Raw genomic sequence first — 18,650 nt, forward strand, 5'->3', positions numbered from 1 at the left:
CTCCACACACCACACCGCTGGTATCGCAGCAACTCCACAACCAAGCGGCGCCGCGCCAGAGATATCGCGAGATTTAGAGAGCTCACCCCGGCCTACGCCGGCTTGCAGTTCGCAGGACTACAGCTCCCAGAATGCCTCGAGAAGAAAGCGCAGTGCTGTGTCCCGGCGCTGGGTCGCGCTGCCTGCAGGGACATGGAGTCTCCTCGCCTGTCTCTGTCGTGCCTACTGATACTTCTTCCGGCGCGGCGCCCGGTGTTTTCCGTCAGTGGGGGTGGTTGCTGTGTCAGAACGCCTCGGCTGCCTCCGGCCATGGCGGGCAATGGTGGCGTGTACCGGCTTCGCTGCTCCCTGCTAGGGCACGGGCAGGACGTGCGGGGTCTGACCCGCAGCCTGTTTCCGCCGGGCGGTTTCGTGTCCGTCTCCCGGGACCGGACTGCGCGGCTCTGGGCTCTTGACGGGTGAGTGCCGGGCCGCGGCCCTTGTCCACTGAGGCACCGACTCTGGGCGGCCGCTGCGGGTTGTGCTATGCGGAAGGAAGAGAGCGGACGTGCGGCTTTGGGAGCCCACTTACTGCCCCAGGGTCTTGCCCGCTCCTGCGACCCGGCGGGGTCGGCGGGGCTGTGGCGGCGGCGTGTGCCTGTGGCGGCGGTGGTGGAAGCATGTTCGTCGGAGACTTCCCGATGGGTTTGTGAGTGGCCGCAGCTTTGCCGCTCGCACGCCTGCTTTGGGAGAAGGTCGGGGATGCTCAGGCAGTTAAGTGAGTGTCGGTGTGTTTAGCTGCTTTGCAGGCGCCAGTGATGTCCGTGAATCTGTGCGTCTTTTCTCCGCGTGGTATTTATGTTGTTTCCACCTCTTGGTATTCAGTGCCAAAGTAATCCTGCTAAGTAGCAATGTTGCATTTTTGACAGTAAGGCAGTATGCTTTGAGTATTTTTTAAAGTCCCTTTTCTAGCTCTTGCTGAGCAGACTTTGGACATAGAAAAGAATGTGAATCATGACCTGCACAGAAGATTTAAATATACAAACAGGAATACTGGAAGAGGAAAAAAAAAAAAACAAAACAACCCACAAAACAACACCCAACATTAGCTTCTCCTATTTTCATGTTGTGCAGGGTTGTCTCCTACGGGATTTGTCTTCTTGAATTCACTCAGTGAATTTTTCAGGATATCACTGTGACCAGAAGAGGCACTGCTAAGAAGTGTTAATAGGATATGGGGATGTGTAGGGCACTGAACACGGGACATTTCTCCTTACTAGTCTATAATTCCGAATTGTGAACTGCAGTCTGAATTTGCTAGACATGGATGTTCCACTGCTGTCCTGTTAGTGGAGAAGCTGCTACCTGAGCACTCACACACCATTCAAGGAGTTGCACACACACCAACCGAGGCTTTACTGCTGGGACCAGAGTCCCTCTGAGTCATGGATGGCCCTTCCAACTCCTTGCTCACCACACCCGAACCCTCCCCATCCTTCAGGCTCACTGCAAGGTTTCCTGCTGCAGAGTGTCAGCTTTTCGATTCTAGTGAGAAATAATTTAATAAAGTGGTACAGCTCCGTGCTGGTGCCTCTGAAGAGGGACCTGAGCAAAGAAATCCCTGGGCAATTAGATCCTTATGATCTGTGCACCCACTCCTCACGTGCCTTTGTAGTCCAGTTGTGAGTTTTTGTTTTTGTCTGGGGTCTCCTAACACTTTACAGGACTCTGTCTCTGCCTTCATACATGCAGGCTGTTAACTGTTCTTATTTTTTGAGTTGCAACTTCTGCTGATGTGGCAGCCTTCTTGTCTTCTGGTCTGTGCTTGTTGTGCACCTTCTGGAGCATGGAGCACTAAAAAAAAAAAGTCCTAGGCCTAGGATAAAAATTACTTGGCAACAACTAAAATTTCAGTGTGCATTCTTCCCATACTAAGCACAAAAACCAGCACTATACTAGATTACTAAGAAAACTAACTGTATTTCAACCAGAAGCATATCTGGGGAAAAGCCCAAAGCTTATGGCCCAAGGCTTTAGTAAATCTAGCTGTTCATGCTAAGCAAACAGCATACTAAACCACACAATACCAGAACTCCAAGTGACTCAAACTATTTAAAACTTACTTATTTAACCTAAATAACTAATATCTCTGAAAGCTTCCAGTGAAACAGAGATAATAGGCAAATGCATCTGAACGTATGTGTTCAAATGTAGCTCTGGAGTTGAGGGAGAGGAACACTAATCTCATTAAGTGTGTCCTCGCAAGGGGAAGAACTTGTTAAATTGCTTGGAAACTTACTGCAGGAAAGGAGGTCTAATTCCAACCCATAATTTTTGATGGCTGTGTGAGGAAGACATGAGTAACTTACACAGAGTCATAGCATTGGTGGTTATTATCTCTCTGAAGACTCTGGGATTACAGTTAGGCAGAGTTCAGTCAGTAAACAGACTGCTGTGTGTTATTTTTGTTTTACAGGAAGTTACCTTCATTTGTTCTCTGTGCCTTCAGCAGAGAAATTTTAGAATTTAAAAGAGTATCATGATTTCTGTGCATATTCCAAGCATTTCAAACATTACAGTCTGATATGATATATGTTGTTTGATGGTTTTGTTTTCTTTTTGGAGGGGGATGTGTGAGGGGAAGGAAGAAACAAACAAAGGAAAAAAAAAAAACCACAAACAAGCAAACCCCACTGCAGTTCACACAGTTATTGTGTGGGAATAAGTAGCTTTTTCCAGTTAGTACTATAACTGTTGAAGATGGACCATGATGAAGAGATGAGTGGTGCTTGAATCAGTTATAATCTATTTAATTATTAAACACCTACCATGCTCCTAATTAAGTGCCAATGATTTGGCAGGCAGTAAAGTTCCTTCGTTTAGGTACTCTCATATTTTAGGCTATGTTGGGATACATAGTTAAGGCTTGAGACAGCAATAGATTTCAAAAGGCAAACTGTAACTACTTCTTATCAAATTGAACATAGGTTTTGCCAGTGAGCAAAGACAACCAAAACTAAGTCCTTCCAGGCCTGCCATGGAAGCTTTAAATATTGCATAATGGGTGGAATGCTGGGATATAACTTTTCTCTTAAGCTTTTCATTCTTTCTAAGTCATCCAGAGTTTTTATTCAGTGCAGTGAAAGCATAGTTATTAATTCAAGAGTTGGAGTATAAAACATCTGCTGTTACTCAGTGCCTCAAATAAGTGCTGTTTCTGTTATGACTCTGAACTGATTATGACTTATGTTTAGTCTTAACAGGGGGTTTACTGAAATCCACTGTATGAGTGGCCACTCAAATTTTGTATCCTGCGTATGCATCATACCTCCAAGTGAACTCTATCCTCGTGGACTGATTGCAACTGGTGGCAATGATCATAATATTTGCATTTTCACAATTGACAACCCAGCTCCTCTTTACATCCTTAAGGGTCATAAGAACACAGGTATGTAGTAATTTTATTTTGGAGTTTGTTGCATAAAAGCTAGCATAATTTGTTACAGAAGAAATGAAGTTAACTCAATTTTGATTAATGTTTAGCACAGAAAACTACTTAATTATTGCCTCTGCAAATAGTATTTTATAATCACAGTTCATGCAGTGACAGTTCATTGGAAGGACTTCTGAGTTTCACTGATGAATGCTTGAGCTTTTAAATGGCAGTTTACAGAATTGTCTTGAAAACACAGTCTGTCACCTGGTGTGTGATAGCCAGTTCACAGGCATAGCTGAGATGTTTGTTCATTGTTGATATCTGTGTTTTGAGGATGAAACAGTCTTTAAGGAGTCTTTCCTGTTTAGAGATATATTAGCCCTGTTTCTTAAACAATCTGTGCAAGGCCAAAGCCTTCTCCCCTGCTGTGAGCTCTTTTCATTAGTCAGTACTGTTGTTCTTGGGTCATCCTGAAATTTTAGGAGGCCCTTGTATTTGTTCAGGCTTTTCCATAGTAACAAAGTTCCATTTTTTAACTCTATGTTTACATGACATAAGTCCCATTTTTTAAACTATATGCCTACAATAGAATAACCTTTTTGCTTAGAGTTGCATGTTTTAAGAAGCAATTTAGCAGTTAAGAGCATTTAATTTAAAATGGTTAAATGAAGAGCAGCTAATTTAGCTCTCCATTTATTAAGCTTAATTTTTATGTCAAAGTTGATAGAAGTAGAAAAAGTCAGATTCCTAAGTATCTTCTAAAATAAAAGATTTCTCTGCCCATTTTTTTAACCTAGACAGGGATCTAATATTAATTGATGCTTTAAATACATAGTAACGAATAAAAGCTCACTGCAGAAATTTCGTCTCTCTTTAGTCAGGTCAGTACAACATGTGACGTATTAAACCAACTTTGTATACCTTCTTTTGAGCTATATAAAAGAAGATTCAGCAATTTTCATATTAGCATACCAAGTTTTGCATTTTGTGAGCTGATCTAATATTTAACAGACGTTTGAACTGTCTTATCATTTAATTATTAGGTGTCAAAAAAGAGTCTTGGAGATTTTGAGGGGTTTTTTGTTTTATTTTTTTCCCATTTGTGTTATTGAGTGGCTGTGGAGCCTAGTTCAAAAATACCCTGGACTTTCAAAGAGCACTTAAAATGTATTTTTGTATTATAAACCTCCTGTATTATATTTTATTATATGTGTATTATTTTTGTATTATAAACCTATTCTGAGAGAATAATGTCATTGTGTAAGGAGCCGTGGAATAGCTTGTGTACTTTATGAGAAACATAGGATGGATGTTTAAAATACTGTGACACATTACCTCCAGAGCTGGGGAAAAAAAAAAAAAAAATGCAATGAGGTATTTTAGGCATGGTATAGATTCCACTACAAACGAAGTATTTGTAGCAATTTTTACAGTAATGTAAAATTACATTAATTGTAAAATTGAGTGTTTCAAAGTGGGAGGAAAAATGACAAGGTACTCTTGACAAGTGGCAGTGTAGAATACTGTCCAGTTCTCAGTGTGGAGTCAGAGAAGGAAGAAACGTAAGGCCATACTTTCCTTCAATGAACAGTTAGGTGTACAGAGTACTCTATGACTTAACTCTTTTTGTAAACTTATTAGGAAGCCATATTATCACTTCATTTTTACACTTACGTATTACTGGAGCATTTGCAGATTAACTTTTTGCAAAGTCTTTAAATGTTGCCGCAGTTTCTTGGTAGTAGTATTTTGCCTTCCAAGGGGATGAGCTAAGTATTTTTTGTAAGAGATCTTGCTTTTTTTGAGGAAGGACATAAATTAATTCATCATGTTTATGAAATCTTGTCTTTCTCTGTAATCTTAAAGCTAAACCTTTGCATTAATTCTGTTTCTTGACTAGTTATCTAACTTGCTTTTCAAAATATCATAGTCTGAGGAGATCTAATAATAAGAGAAATTTAACAATATGAACGGGTAAAAGATGTGAAATTTTGTAATCTAAAGTGAACAGATTCTTAAGCACCTGCTTCCTAGGTTGCAATGCAACTACAATTCTACTCCTCAAGACTAAATATGCTACTAACACCAAGTAAATGTCCTTAAATAAATCTTTTTAAATTGCTGGTATGCGATTGGCGACAATGTACTTGTCAGTGCTAATTCTAATCTTCATTCCAGTTTGCAGCCTTTCATCTGGGAAATTTGGCACGTTATTAAGTGGATCATGGGATACAACGGCCAAGGTCTGGTTGAATGACAGATGTATGATGACATTACAGGTATGAAGTTCCTCTACATGAAGATAAAGTAAGTACTCTGAATTTGATTCTGACAAGTCTAACAATGTCATTTTGCAGGGTCACACAGCTGCAATATGGGCAGTGATAATACTGCCTGAACAGGGATTAATGTTGACTGGTTCAGCTGACAAAACCATTAAACTGTGGAAGGCAGGCAGATGTGAAAGAACATTCACTGGTAAGCGTTGCTGCAGTTGGTAATTTCATCAGGGTCAAATGCTAATTTAAAAAATCTGACAAAACTGTAGATAGATTGAACAACGTTCAGGCAGGATTTTTAAAGACCCTTCATTTGTATGGCCAGAAATCGCATCACTTTTAAAAGAAATAATTTTTTTTTCCAGAGAATAATGAGCAATTAATTGTTTTCTTTCTTTTTCTTTTTTCTTTTTTTTTTTTAACTGCTCCCACAATGAAGATTGTCAGGATTTAGATGTGAGCTAAACAGAAATGGTATACTGCTGCTAATGGAAAGACAAGATGCATTAAAAGTTTTCCTTTTATTTTGTAAAGGACATGAAGATTGTGTGAGAGGTTTAGCTATTCTCAGTGAAATGGAATTCCTTTCCTGTGCTAATGATGCTACTGTTCGAAGATGGCAGATATCTGGCGCGTGTCTGAATGTGTATTATGGACATACAAATTATATATACAGCATCTCTGTCTTCCCTCAGTGTAAAGGTAGGATTATTTTTGTGACTAGAATCCAAAATTCTTCCAAAATGAAATGACAGAGTAGGCATTCTGTAGTTCTGCAGAGCTGCCACAACTAAAGAACTTGGGTAGTGTTTACTTCTTTATTTACAATTATTTCCAATTAATTAAAATTTAATCGTAAATAATTGAAAAAAAGACTATGATTGACTCCAGATCGCACCCCTGGCAGAATTGCTCTGGTAGTAGGTGAGATGAAAGGTCCTGGGTTAGGCCAAATTATAAGGCTTAAGGGAAACTTCAGCCAAGTGATAGGCAAAACTATCATCCAGTTTGTCACCTGTTCTTGAAGTACATTATAAATAGTTTAAGTTAAGAATTTTATATGTAGGGCTTAGTTGTGTTTGTTTTCAGAGTTAGAGCTTTAGAAGTTCAGAGCTAACTGTAGCTGGCAGTTGCAGAAGAAATGCAAAGTCGGTGAGCTTTGTGTGATGTATGGGTTGGCTTTTGAACAAGGAAAGTGCGTGCATATTGGTGGATGTGCATGTAGTAAATCCCCTATGCCTTATCATTCTTCACCGAGGAGTTTATAGACTTCTGAGAGTGCTTTATTATTACTGCATGTTTCCTGAAAAAGTGGGCCTACCTTGCAAAAACCTGAATTTAAAACAAATGCTAAATTATGCAAGTACAGTGCAAGATAAAACAGTGATGGTTACAAAATTTTTCAAAATTCTCTATTTAAATTTTTGAAAGGATGAAGTAATCTTGTTTGTCCTGATCATAATTTCATTCCCTGTTTGGCTGCTTGGGCAGCAAGGTGTGCACTTCATTATTTTTTGAGAAGACAACTATGAGGTGGCTTCCTTTTAGCTCTCTTTTTGCAGTTGAAGAAGACTGTAGATAGGTCCTTCACTGTTCTAATCTTTAGATACCCAGTTGCAGAATGGCATCTAGTATCACAGTACACTAAATATATACTTTAAAAAAATTTATTTCTTTTCAGGTTTTGTGACTACTGGAGAGGATAGATCTCTTAGAATCTGGAAGAAAGGGGAATGTGCTCAAACAATCAGACTCCCAGCTCAGTCTGTATGGTGCTGCTGTGTGCTAGACAATGGTGACATTGTAGTTGGTGCAAGGTATCTGGGTTTTACCTTCTGTATTTTTTAGATCTAAATCTGCAAGCCGTAGATGAAATCAAAAGCATCACTGTGGATATCAGTTTCATTAATATTTTAAAATGCAGCCATCAAAGTGTGTATGGGGATTAAATTTAAACATGCTATCCTTCATCCAAAAAATCATTTTTTTATGTGAATCTCAGAGGTAGAGTGAGTTCTTCAGGCATGTGGTAAATCATGAATAGACTGAGTATGAAATTAAAAGTACTCTATAAAGACCCCTTGTGATAGGTATATCATACCTTGTTTTTTAGATTATACTGCAGACAGGGTTACCTGCTTAAGTCTTTCTCTGGGTGTTTTTAACATTGGAGCTAATTTGTTTCATACAAACAGTTGGGATGGGTTAGAAATAGTAGTTTCTTAAGACATAAAAGTCACTATTAGAATGTATGTGTTAATTTTGACATTTAAAATAGTATTTTTATTTGAATCTTCTCTCTCCATGCAGTGATGGAATTATAAGAGTGTTTACAGAGTCTTCGGAACGTACAGCAAGTGCTGAGGAGATTCAGGCTTTTGAATATGAGCTTTCTCAAGCATCTATTGACCCTAAAACTGGTGATTTGGGAGATATTAATGCTGATGACCTTCCTGGAAGAGAACATCTCAAGGATCCTGGTAAGTTCCTATATTTATGTTAGAGATGCCTCCAAATCTTGGTTCTGAGATACTAAAACTTCCCATAGTTTCCAAAATTAAGGCTTTGATCACTTTCATTAGAATTGTTGGAGAAAACAGCTTAATTCTGCTCTATTTTTTCAATCTTTCTTTGGAGGAAAGACTATAGTTTAATCATCTTTATTTTTGTAGACTGAAACGGTAAAAATGACTTCTTTTATGAGACAATTTAGAAAAAAGTGGAACTTGGGATGCCGCAATGCCTTCAATATGTTTTGGATCCATTATGCCAGCTGTGCCAGTAGTATATGAGGCAGTTACATAATTTGCAAAAGGACTACTGAATGTGGAAATTTTTTCCTAAAAGGAAAGTAAATGCAAATTTTCTGCTTTAGATTTCAGTTTGCAAAACAGTCTCGATTGACTCAGTTCATGCTTTCTGGGTAGTTGGGAGATTACTGAGAATACACTGGAAGCAGGTAGCTAAGATTACTCTTAAATACACAAATACTTTTTCCCAAGGCAGAGTAAGCAGTGACCTCAGGTCTTGACTCTGGTCAGCAAGTGGCGTCTTAGTCATATGCTTTCTGTCTTGTTAGATCATGGGTGATGCCCTTCTGTTAATTATAATTTCCCTGGGAAATAGGTAAACTTTTGAAATGCTTGACTTGGATTGCTCTTGCAGTTTAGTTTGGTGGCAGATACCATCACTAATAACTGTAAAATGACGTCAGTGTTTTTGCTATTGCGACATGTAGTACTGTGCCAGTTTTGGCTGGGGTAGAGTTAATTTTCTCCATAGAAGCTGGAAACAGTGCTGATAATTCGGGGATGTTTTCGTTGATGCTGAGCAGTGCTCATACAGAGTCAAGGCCTTTTCTGCCCCTCACCCCACGATCAAGGAGGCTTAGGGTACACCAGAAGCTGGGAACGGGACACAGATGGGACAGCTAACCCCAGCTGGCCTAAGGGATATTCCCTATCATATAATTCCATGCTCAGCATTTAAAGCTGGGGGAAGAAAGAGGAAGGGAGGAGGGGAGATAGATTTCAGAGCAATGGCATTTTGTCTTCCCAAGTCTCCATTACTTATGATGGAGCCCTGCTTTCCTGGAGATGGCTGAACACCTGCCTGCCCATGGGAAGTGGTGAATGAATTCCATGTTCTGCTTTGCTTGTGTATATGGCTTTTGCTTTACCAATTAAATTGCATCTCGACCTAGAAGTTTTCTCACTTTTATCATCCAATTCTCTCTCTATCCCACTTGAGGAGAGTGAGTGAGCAGCTGGGATTAAACCACAAGTATCTTGTTAGTTCCTTTGTTGTGTTTTGAAATGTCGGTGAACTATCTTTTCATCTTTAGATTTGAGCGGTATTTGAAGACGTTTTTACCTCCTAAAGTAGATCATATTCTTGAATGTGTTCAAAGTCTTAAACGCTTCTGTCTACAGGAACAAGAGATGGGCAGACACGGCTTATTGAAGATAATGGGAAAGTAGAAGCTTATCAGTGGAGTGTTAGTGAAGGAAGGTGGATAAAGATTGGCGATGTTGTTGGTTCTTCTGGAGCCACACAACAAACGTCTGGAAAAATTTTATTTGAAGGAAAGGTACATGCAAACTTTAATTGTTTTATTTCTTCCTAAGTAAAATGCCTAATTTCCTATTAAAAATTATTCCCATATTTGCTTAAATGAAATATAATCTAGAAAATAGGTATTTGTTGGTACTTCTTTGTCTTTTTTGATCTGTTAAAACTCAGAGGTGTAACTGGGTACTGCTTCATACGTTACTTCTGAAACAGTGGAGAGGAATTATTTTGGAAAAAGGTAAACTGTTAGAGAAATTACCAAGTTCTCTAACATTCATTGCTAACACCCTGAAAAGTTACTTTTAACTTCCTTTCTAGAAGAAGTGAATTGTACAATTTATAATGGAAAGCGTACATAAAGTATTAGGCACCAGGCTTTCTGTGCCCCTTTTCTATAGTGACTTTTGAGCCTAAAGACAGGTAAGTTGAAAAATGTTTCCTTTACTGAAATATACACAGAAAAGACTTGTCTGGTGCCACCACAGAAGGAAAGCCTTTGAGATACTAGTTTTCTCTCTCATATGTTTTAAAGAAATCTTAGGAATTTGTTATTTTCAAGTATTAGAAGCATGCTTTTAATACTGAAGTTTTATGAGGCATCTAACTGCCCTATAGCTTTGCAGGCAGGCAGAGCTGTTCATGAGAATTACCTGATGTATCTATTACTTTGTAATATATATCTGCATGTGCATTATCATGCTATATTGTTCTACTCTGCTCTTCTTGAGACAGAGAATTCTGCAAAACACAGGATGTGGTTTCAGTACTTTTTAATTGCAGCCCATGTAGGCAAGTATTATTGCTACAATTTGCAAGTAGCAGTGTTAAAGTTTTCAGGCTTAGCCCTGGTTGATTATTGGTCTGTGTTTGATACATCCTCATGTAATAACTGCTGACAAACTTCTGTTTTAATTTTTATTCTTATTCTTCTTAAAGGAGTATGACTATGTTTTCACTATTGATGTAAATGAAAGTGGGCCTTCCTACAAACTGCCATATAACATCACTGATGATCCTTGGCTGACTGCATACAACTTCCTGCAAAAGAATGATCTAAATCCTATGTTTCTGGATCAGGTGGCCAAGTTTATTATGGACAACACTAAGGGACAAACACTGAGTACAAGTTCTGAATTTTCTGATCCATTTACAGGTAAAAATTTTAAATTTGAATGATGACATCAGTCGTTTCTCCCGGTTTTGTGTCATCAGCAAACTTGCTGAGGGTGCATGCTGCCCCATCATCCAGATCATTAGTGAAGATATTGAACAAGACTGGATGTAGTACTGACCCTTAGAGTGCATCACCAGTGTCTGGCCTCCAGCTGGATACTGTGCCACTCCTTACCACTGACTGGGCCTTGTTCTTCAGTCAGTTTTCAATCCACCCCTCTGTCTGGCCAGGCAGACTGCAGCGTCATAGCTCTTGGGCTTCTTGTACAGGACTTCATTGTCTTCAGATGACTGAGAGCAAGGCCCAGATAGATCTGACAAGGCAAATATGAAAACCTGACAAATTTCTGAAGTTATTTGTCAGAACAAATCTTGAAAAAATTGGTAATCAAGCCAATTGTATTTTTTAAGTCTAGTCTTTTTTTTTTTTTTTTAATTTTTTCAGTGGGAGAAAACACCAGTTTTCATAGTAGTCCAAGAAGTGGCCAGCTGCTGTTAAGGCAGTTCATAATGTACAAAAATGTAGCTAGATAATGAACTGAAACTGAGTGAAATACATAAATTACCCTTTTCCAGGCAAGAACAAGTTAATTACTGATGAGCTGAACCATGTTAATTAATTATATCCTGCTTATCATATTTACAAAATAAACCACTTGTTTCAACTAGTTTCACAAAGAAGTTGGAAATAAAATGTCATCACACTAATTGAGCTAAATCTCCTTTCTTCTCATGAACTAGAAATAAGAATAAAGGCAAACCAGGTGCAGATGTAACTCATGGAGCTGCAGTCATCTGAACTTACATATTTTGATCTGGCTGTGTCCAAAAGTGTAATATATATGCTCCAGAAAACAAATTTCTGACCCTCAAATAATTAGGGAGAATTTCCTCATAATCAGGGAGCATATATGTGGATAGGATCAGATTTCTTATAATACCACAATAAACAGTAAGACTTATTTGTCGAGCTGAATTTTTGAGCTGCTTCTGTCTGAAAACTGTTGATGTTTTAGTAACATCAAACTGTGTAGCAGTCATTGCTTTTCTTACTGTTTCACTAGGTGCTGGACGTTATGTTCCAGGCTCTGCATCTGGATCAAGTACAGTACCTGGGGCAGATCCATTTACAGGTAATGCAAAATTCGTAATCTGTCTTGCAAGCATTTAAAATACATTTGTTATGGTGTTCAGTTGCATTCAGTTTTAGATTCCAGATGACTGTTTCTCACAGTTCTCTGTTTGGGGCAGTAGTTTGGGACAGACTGATAAGGTGGACATAGACCCTGCCACTGTCAAAATATGTCCAGATCTGTTTGCCAGAGGACAGCCTTCTGCCATCTGGTCTGCCTCATGTCACTCTGTCCTCTACGAGTAAGGTCTTAAACCTTGTGTTTTGTCAAACTCTTATATGCATGGCCAACATGGGAATGGGTATATTCACAGAAGTACTTTTCCTTATTATTCCTTCTTTTGTAGTTTCCACCCTATATTTTAGATTCACACCCTCCCTGGCATAGCTAACTTAATGACCTCCTTACTAGTTCAGCAAACCTGTTGGAAAAGACATTCCAGCCCTGCATTGTCAGACTTATCCCATCTTTGACAAGTAGCTCTTGCTCCTCAAACAATGTCCTGTAGTCTATAGATACCCCATATTGGCAGTCTTTCTCTGTTCCTATTCTACTGTGGTCCCCATCTGTCTTTCCTTCCTGGCTTTGTGTGGCTCAGGCTGTGGTCTCTGCAGATGCATAGACCCTGCAGTTCCTTCACCAGAGGCCTCAGTACCACAGAGTCCACCTCTCCTTGGAGAGGGAAGCCAGGCCTGGGCAGCCAGTGCCCTCCCCTTTGAAGCTTGACATGTATAAGGTATTGCTGTGATGAGGGCCTTGGCACCAGTGGGTGCCATAAACCATGCCAGAATGTCTCCCAGCTGTGGGTCATTCAGCTTGTAATGCCATTGTTACCTCCAGCACCACACTCACACATAGGCTTAGATTTAATCCTTAATTTTAGGAATTGATGAAGACTTGTTTTAACTCCTCTAGTGCAAAATAACATGCAAAATAACACCTTTAATAGTGATGGTTGAAAAGTAGTAAATAAATACAAATATACATTACCTCTTCACCAGTGGTAGTGTTTAAAAAGCTTGATGTTTCTGTTCAGGTGCTGGTCGCTATGTTCCTGGCTCAGCATCAAATGAAGTAGCTCCAGTGGGTGGGGTTGATCCATATACAGGTAAGAGATGATGCCTGCTAATGAAAAGCATCCGCGATCTTTTGCTTTTTTTCTGTTGACATGGATTCTGTATTCATGCAAATTTATACTTAATTTAAAATAATAAGCAGATTGAAGCTGCTTTTACTACTCTTTTTCTAAAGAGATTTCAGGCCACTATTGCATATGACATAACTTGGTCATATATATTGGAAGAAATAGGCAGAAAAAAAATTGCCTATTCATTATGAAAGTAATCAAAGGATAAGATTTCAGGGGCAGGAGGGATCTTTTCTCTAAAATGAAGCTTGCCATTTTCATGTCTTAAGTGCAATATCCATTCCTATGAAAGACTCTGCATTTAGTTCATGTAATTGAAAAACCACTGTTACTAATTTGCACTCATATAGTAAATTTTTACACAAGGGAAGAAAATTTGTAATAGTATTGCTTTAAATTTTAACTGTTGAAAAATAATGTAAGGAATGACAACTATTTGCATAAGCATTCAATTTTTTTAAAAGGTGTTTCTTCCGAGGAGGGTCTTACTGATAGGATATTGTTCTCTGTCAGGTGCTTTGGTACACTGTTGAACTTTTTGTGTTTTCTTTATGTAGGAATGGGTGCCTACCAGTCATCTGAAGCTAAAGTTGAAAATATTTATTTTCCAAAAAAGGATGCTGTCACCTTTGACAAGGCCAACCCTTCACAGATACTGGGTCAGTGTTTTAATTCCAGTGATGGTTTTATTTTTCATCTGTTTGGAATTAACTTCATTTTTGATTTTTTCAAAAAGCTAGTTGAACTCCAATAGCTTTCCTACTGTTTCTTGGTTTTGACCTTTTAAAATTGCATTCATCACTTGAATGGTGCATGTATTTGGAGGATTAGGAGTATGACTGAATTTCATAAGAACTCTGCCTAATTCAGAATATCATATCTTCCCCACCTTGGCTTATATCTGCTGTTGTTTGGTATCTATTTTTATTAAGCTGGTATATTTGAACTACTGGGTATGCAGGTCTTGTACAATTCCTTCCTGATTTTTGCCCATAGTTCACCAGATAGCTATATAATGTAATGTGTGAAGTGCCGAAGTATGGCATTTTGCACTTTCACAGATTGCAGCGTTCATTTCTGTATTTAAAAGGAACACTGCATAACAGGAAGAGAAAACAGTATACAGTATTTACAAATTATACATGTTTGATAAAAGCTATTATTGGCTTGGTTTTCAGTCTCAGAATCTGAGTGTTTATTATTACCAGTTAACGTCAGTATGTTTCTTTAGAGTGCCTTAGTACATTTAAGGGTTTTGTAAAACTAGCTTGTATTCATAATATACCTGCTATGTACTAATGTGCTGCCTGCTTGTGTGTTTACTGACATGGCCCTCATGAATTCTGGAAGAATCATGACTGGGAGGTGTTTAATGTAAGATCTATTTCAAGCAAAATGTTGTATATTAAAATTTTTTCCAATACTGTTTTAAATTGCCTTGAAATCTGAATATAGGACATGGTGCAATCATATTTTGCTTATGGCACCTCAATTAAATAAAAATACAGAAACCGATTACACTAAGAATATACAGTTTTTGTCTAAAAATGGAAAAGATCAAAAAGTAATCACATTTCAGTTAAGAAAACTACTAGCACTGTGATTCTATTCTGCATTTTTGCCTGTATATAGGCTAAGATGTGAATTCTGAATATTTGGCAGTATATCAGAGAGGGCTTAATTGTTGCAATCATTGTGATGATTAAAACTTAAAAATAGGAAATTACGGAACTGGGAGAAGTAATGTTTAAAGATCTAGCCCACACCCCTTCCCCCCCCAAAGAAACCAAATTACTGTATTTGCAACTTGTTTGTAAAATGTTTATGTAGTATGTAATTCAAGATCTGAATTTGTGAAGTTCTAATGTCAGAGATCCATGCTTATTCTACTGTTCTTACAGGCAAATTAAAGGAACTTAACAGCAGTACAACTGAAGAGCATAAGCTTACAGAAGATGACTTGATAATCCTAGAAAAGTTGTTGTCTGCAACATGCAACACCTCTGTAGAAACACCTACAGCACAGCAACTTCAGACTTTATGGAGAGCAGTTAACTGGCCAGAAGGTAGATACTTATGATTATTTTTTGTACCATCATCTTGTCAATAATTGATCATCAATACTATGAACACATCAATACTATGAACTAGAAGTCCCACTCTGCTGGCTGTTGCAATGGGGCTGTCCCAAATAGAAACCAGAAGATGGTAAACAGATGTTAATAGCACTGATAAGTAGCAGGTGCAGTGGCACCAATTGCAAAATTGGTAGCACCAATTGCAGAATTGGTAACTGGTCAGCTTTTGCTGTTGGCACAATAGTAAACATGAAGCAGAAAGTTGATATAAACATAAGGTATTTCATTATCAGGAGCATCCTCGAGAAAGATGTCCGAGTCTTGTTTGAAATAAAACAAGAATGTGAGGTTGGAGTCCTAAATTATCAAATGAGAGATTAAATTTATGGAGATAAATTACTTAAAAAAAAAAAAAATCTCAAAAGTATCTCCTGTTTAATGTGGTAGAAAAGAAACTAGGTTATATGGTCAGAACTGCATTAGTGAAATGACATTCTGAATGAATAGAAGTGAAGGTGATAGAATTTCATTTGATAACATAGAGTTGTCAGCACTGATGTATTGGAAAGACTATTTCAATTGTAAGGGCACATTTGGAAAAAATGGATACATTGCATGTACAGATATCTAAACATCCAGTTGAACTGCTTTCTTGAAATTGCAGTTCAAGATTTATTAATGGGGAAATTATTCTACTGTTAAAAATTCATGTACATTATATAACATCACTTAAACTATGTTTTTGCATAGCTGCTGATGGCTAACATATTCATACCTTCCAGACTCTTTGCATAGTATAAAGCATTAAATCTCAAGATTCTGCATGTCTGCAGGGAAAACTGCCCAGTAGCTAGCTAAGCAGGTTCAGCTTTGATTTGGTTATAAGCACAGGATACCAACAGCAGACCCAGGAAGCAGATATATTTGAAATTTGGGTAAGTGGTGGGAACAAAATCTGAGTTCCACTTCCTTACAATGATTTCCAGCTGACCAGCTGAGAACATCTTTTTACTGTTGTTGGTTTTCTTTGCAAATTATATCTGAGAGCTGAAGGTCTAATTTTCTTTTTTAATCAATTTTCTTTCTGTAAGCAGTTTTGTGGTTATACCAGACTGCAAGATACAGAATGAGGACAAAAGGAGATGCTGCCTATGTAGGGGTGTTAAGTCACTGAGAAGCTTTCAGAGATGTTTTGGATTAGTTAACCGTATTTTGTGTTTGCCTTCAGTGTTATCAATTAGTTTTTAGGATTTTAAAACTTTTGCAAAGCACTGTATTTATCCTAAATTAAAGACCATGGTCTTTTTGTGATTAATTGAAGTTTTACTAGAAATAGGTTTGTCAACACTTCTCTTTATTTCAAACAGCTTGCTTTCTTTCTGCTTGAAACTGCTTTTTGTTCCCAAAGCTAGGGATTTAAGGAAGTCTGTATCTGAAAGAAAATCAGCAGCACACCTATATGTAACGCAATATTAATACTAAAACATTTTTTTGTTTTGTTTCTTAGATATTGTCTTTCCAGCCCTAGACATTCTTAGATTGTCTGTCAGGCATCCCACTGTGAATGAGAACTTCTGCAATGAAAAGGATCACGTACATCTTGCCATCCTCCTTAAATTTCTGAACCCTAAAGGAAAGCAAGCAAACCAGCTGTTGGCACTTAGAGCTCTTTGCAATTGTTTTGTCAGCCAGGCAGGCCAGAAGCTCATGATGGAACACAGGGGTGAAATAATGACACAAGCAATAGAAACAAAATCAGGCAATAAGAACATCCACATTGCACTTGCCACACTGACACTGAACTATGCTGTGTGTTTACATAAAGACAATAACATTGAGGGCAAAGCTCAGTGTTTATCAGTAATCAGCACAGTTATGGAAGTTGTTCAAGATCTTGAAGCTGTTTTTAGACTGCTTGTGGCTCTTGGGACGCTGATCAGTGATGATACAAATGCTGTGCAATTAGCTAAGGCTCTTGGAGTTGATTCTCAAGTAAAAAAGTATGCCTCTGTATCAGAGCCAGCTAAAGTAAAGGAATGCTGTAGGTTTGTGCTTAATCTGCTATAATTATTTTTCTTCGCACTTGGGAAACACTGTATGCAGAAAAAAGATGCTTTTGTTCCTATTTTGTGACAAACTACAATTGAGAAAACACTGGGGATGAATTACACTTGGTTTGTTGCAAGACACAGAGCAAATAAAACTTTTTACACTCTTTGTCATTTGACTGCTTTTCTGAGGTCTGTAGTGCATAGGATCTTCACAGGAAGTCCTTTTGATGTAGCTCGGATCAAAATAGATCACCAAGAAGTCAGACAATCTTGTAATTAAAGGTTACCTAGATGGCAATGTAGGAACTGGCTGTGATTCAGTGACCATTAACTCCCAGCATTCACCTCAGGAATATTTCTGCTTTTCCGCACGAGCCTTTTTCTTGACTCTTTTTCTTTTTTGGTCAGGGGATACGGGGCTCTGAGAACTGTTCAGTAGTGCTTTTCACATACTTACCAGTGGTTAATATTAACCCTGGTCAAATATTCTGCTAAGGAAATGATATTTATCTCATTTTGCATCTGCTTTTTTCCACTTCCTTTTGAAACCGAGCTGTTTTATGGCTCTTTAACCTAGAACTAGGTGACTTTTTGAGGGGTGGAATCTTTAATTGTCATGTAGATGTTGCACTTCACTGATAAAGTGAGTATCTTGTAGCTTGTAAAATGGCTTGAAGTTCTACAATAGCTTTTAATTTCTAATGACAGGGATAATCCACCATTTGATAGCGAGTATCTCATCCCAAAGCATGTTACATAACAGGTGATTAAAATGAAATAAAAAGTAGTTTTGGGGAGAGAAATTCAGGTGCAGAGAACATACTGAAGAGCATAAACTGGAAGAGACTTCCTAGAGGTGGTTGATACCCCAGGCCTGTCCCTGTTTAAGGGGCATTTAGAAAATGCCCTCAATTTTAGCTTTAACAGCATTAACTTTTGGTCAGCTATAAAGTGGTCAGGCAGTTGGCTAGATGATCATAATAGGTCCCTTAGAACTCAAATACTCTATTCTAAACTGTACAAATGTAAAGTCAAGTTTTACGAAGTAGCTTTAACGTAGTAACTGTGGTGACTGTGAAAAGGGAAAATAACATTTTACAGCTATTTGAGCAGATCAAGATGTTCAGCTCAAAAGGGGATATGATTTCCTACAAATGTTACACTGGTTTAGAATTAGGATGCAATCAAGATGGTCAATGTTCAAGTTACATTTTTCATTTGACTAATAGAGTGGAAAACATGAAAAAAAATTGGCAAGATTTTCAGACACACGAGCTCTTTGTCACAGTACCTGTCTGCCTAG

At 38.2% G+C, this 18,650-nt stretch overlaps 1 protein-coding gene across 1 annotated transcript; it reads left to right on the forward strand.

Annotated features, from left to right (window-relative positions):
• The first annotated feature begins 273 nt into the window (after positions 1-273).
• On the forward strand, positions 274-17,513 carry PLAA (phospholipase A2 activating protein). The gene is made up of 14 exons (XM_057417047.1): positions 274-458; positions 3,234-3,427; positions 5,594-5,694; positions 5,773-5,893; positions 6,229-6,396; positions 7,376-7,511; positions 8,005-8,174; positions 9,627-9,784; positions 10,702-10,918; positions 12,003-12,071; positions 13,108-13,179; positions 13,776-13,877; positions 15,120-15,284; positions 16,804-17,513. Exons 1-14 carry the CDS (start codon positions 310-312, stop codon positions 17,361-17,363), a joined length of 2,382 nt encoding a protein of 793 aa, XP_057273030.1. The 5' UTR covers positions 274-309; the 3' UTR covers positions 17,364-17,513.
• Positions 17,514-18,650: the final 1,137 nt, after the last annotated feature.

This window comes from Pezoporus wallicus, unplaced genomic scaffold (assembly GCF_028554395.1).
Source record: "Pezoporus wallicus isolate ANWC-B61680 ecotype Strahan unplaced genomic scaffold, APGP_CSIRO_Pwel_v1 contig_2771, whole genome shotgun sequence".
Lineage (NCBI taxonomy): Eukaryota > Metazoa > Chordata > Aves > Psittaciformes > Psittacidae > Pezoporus > Pezoporus wallicus.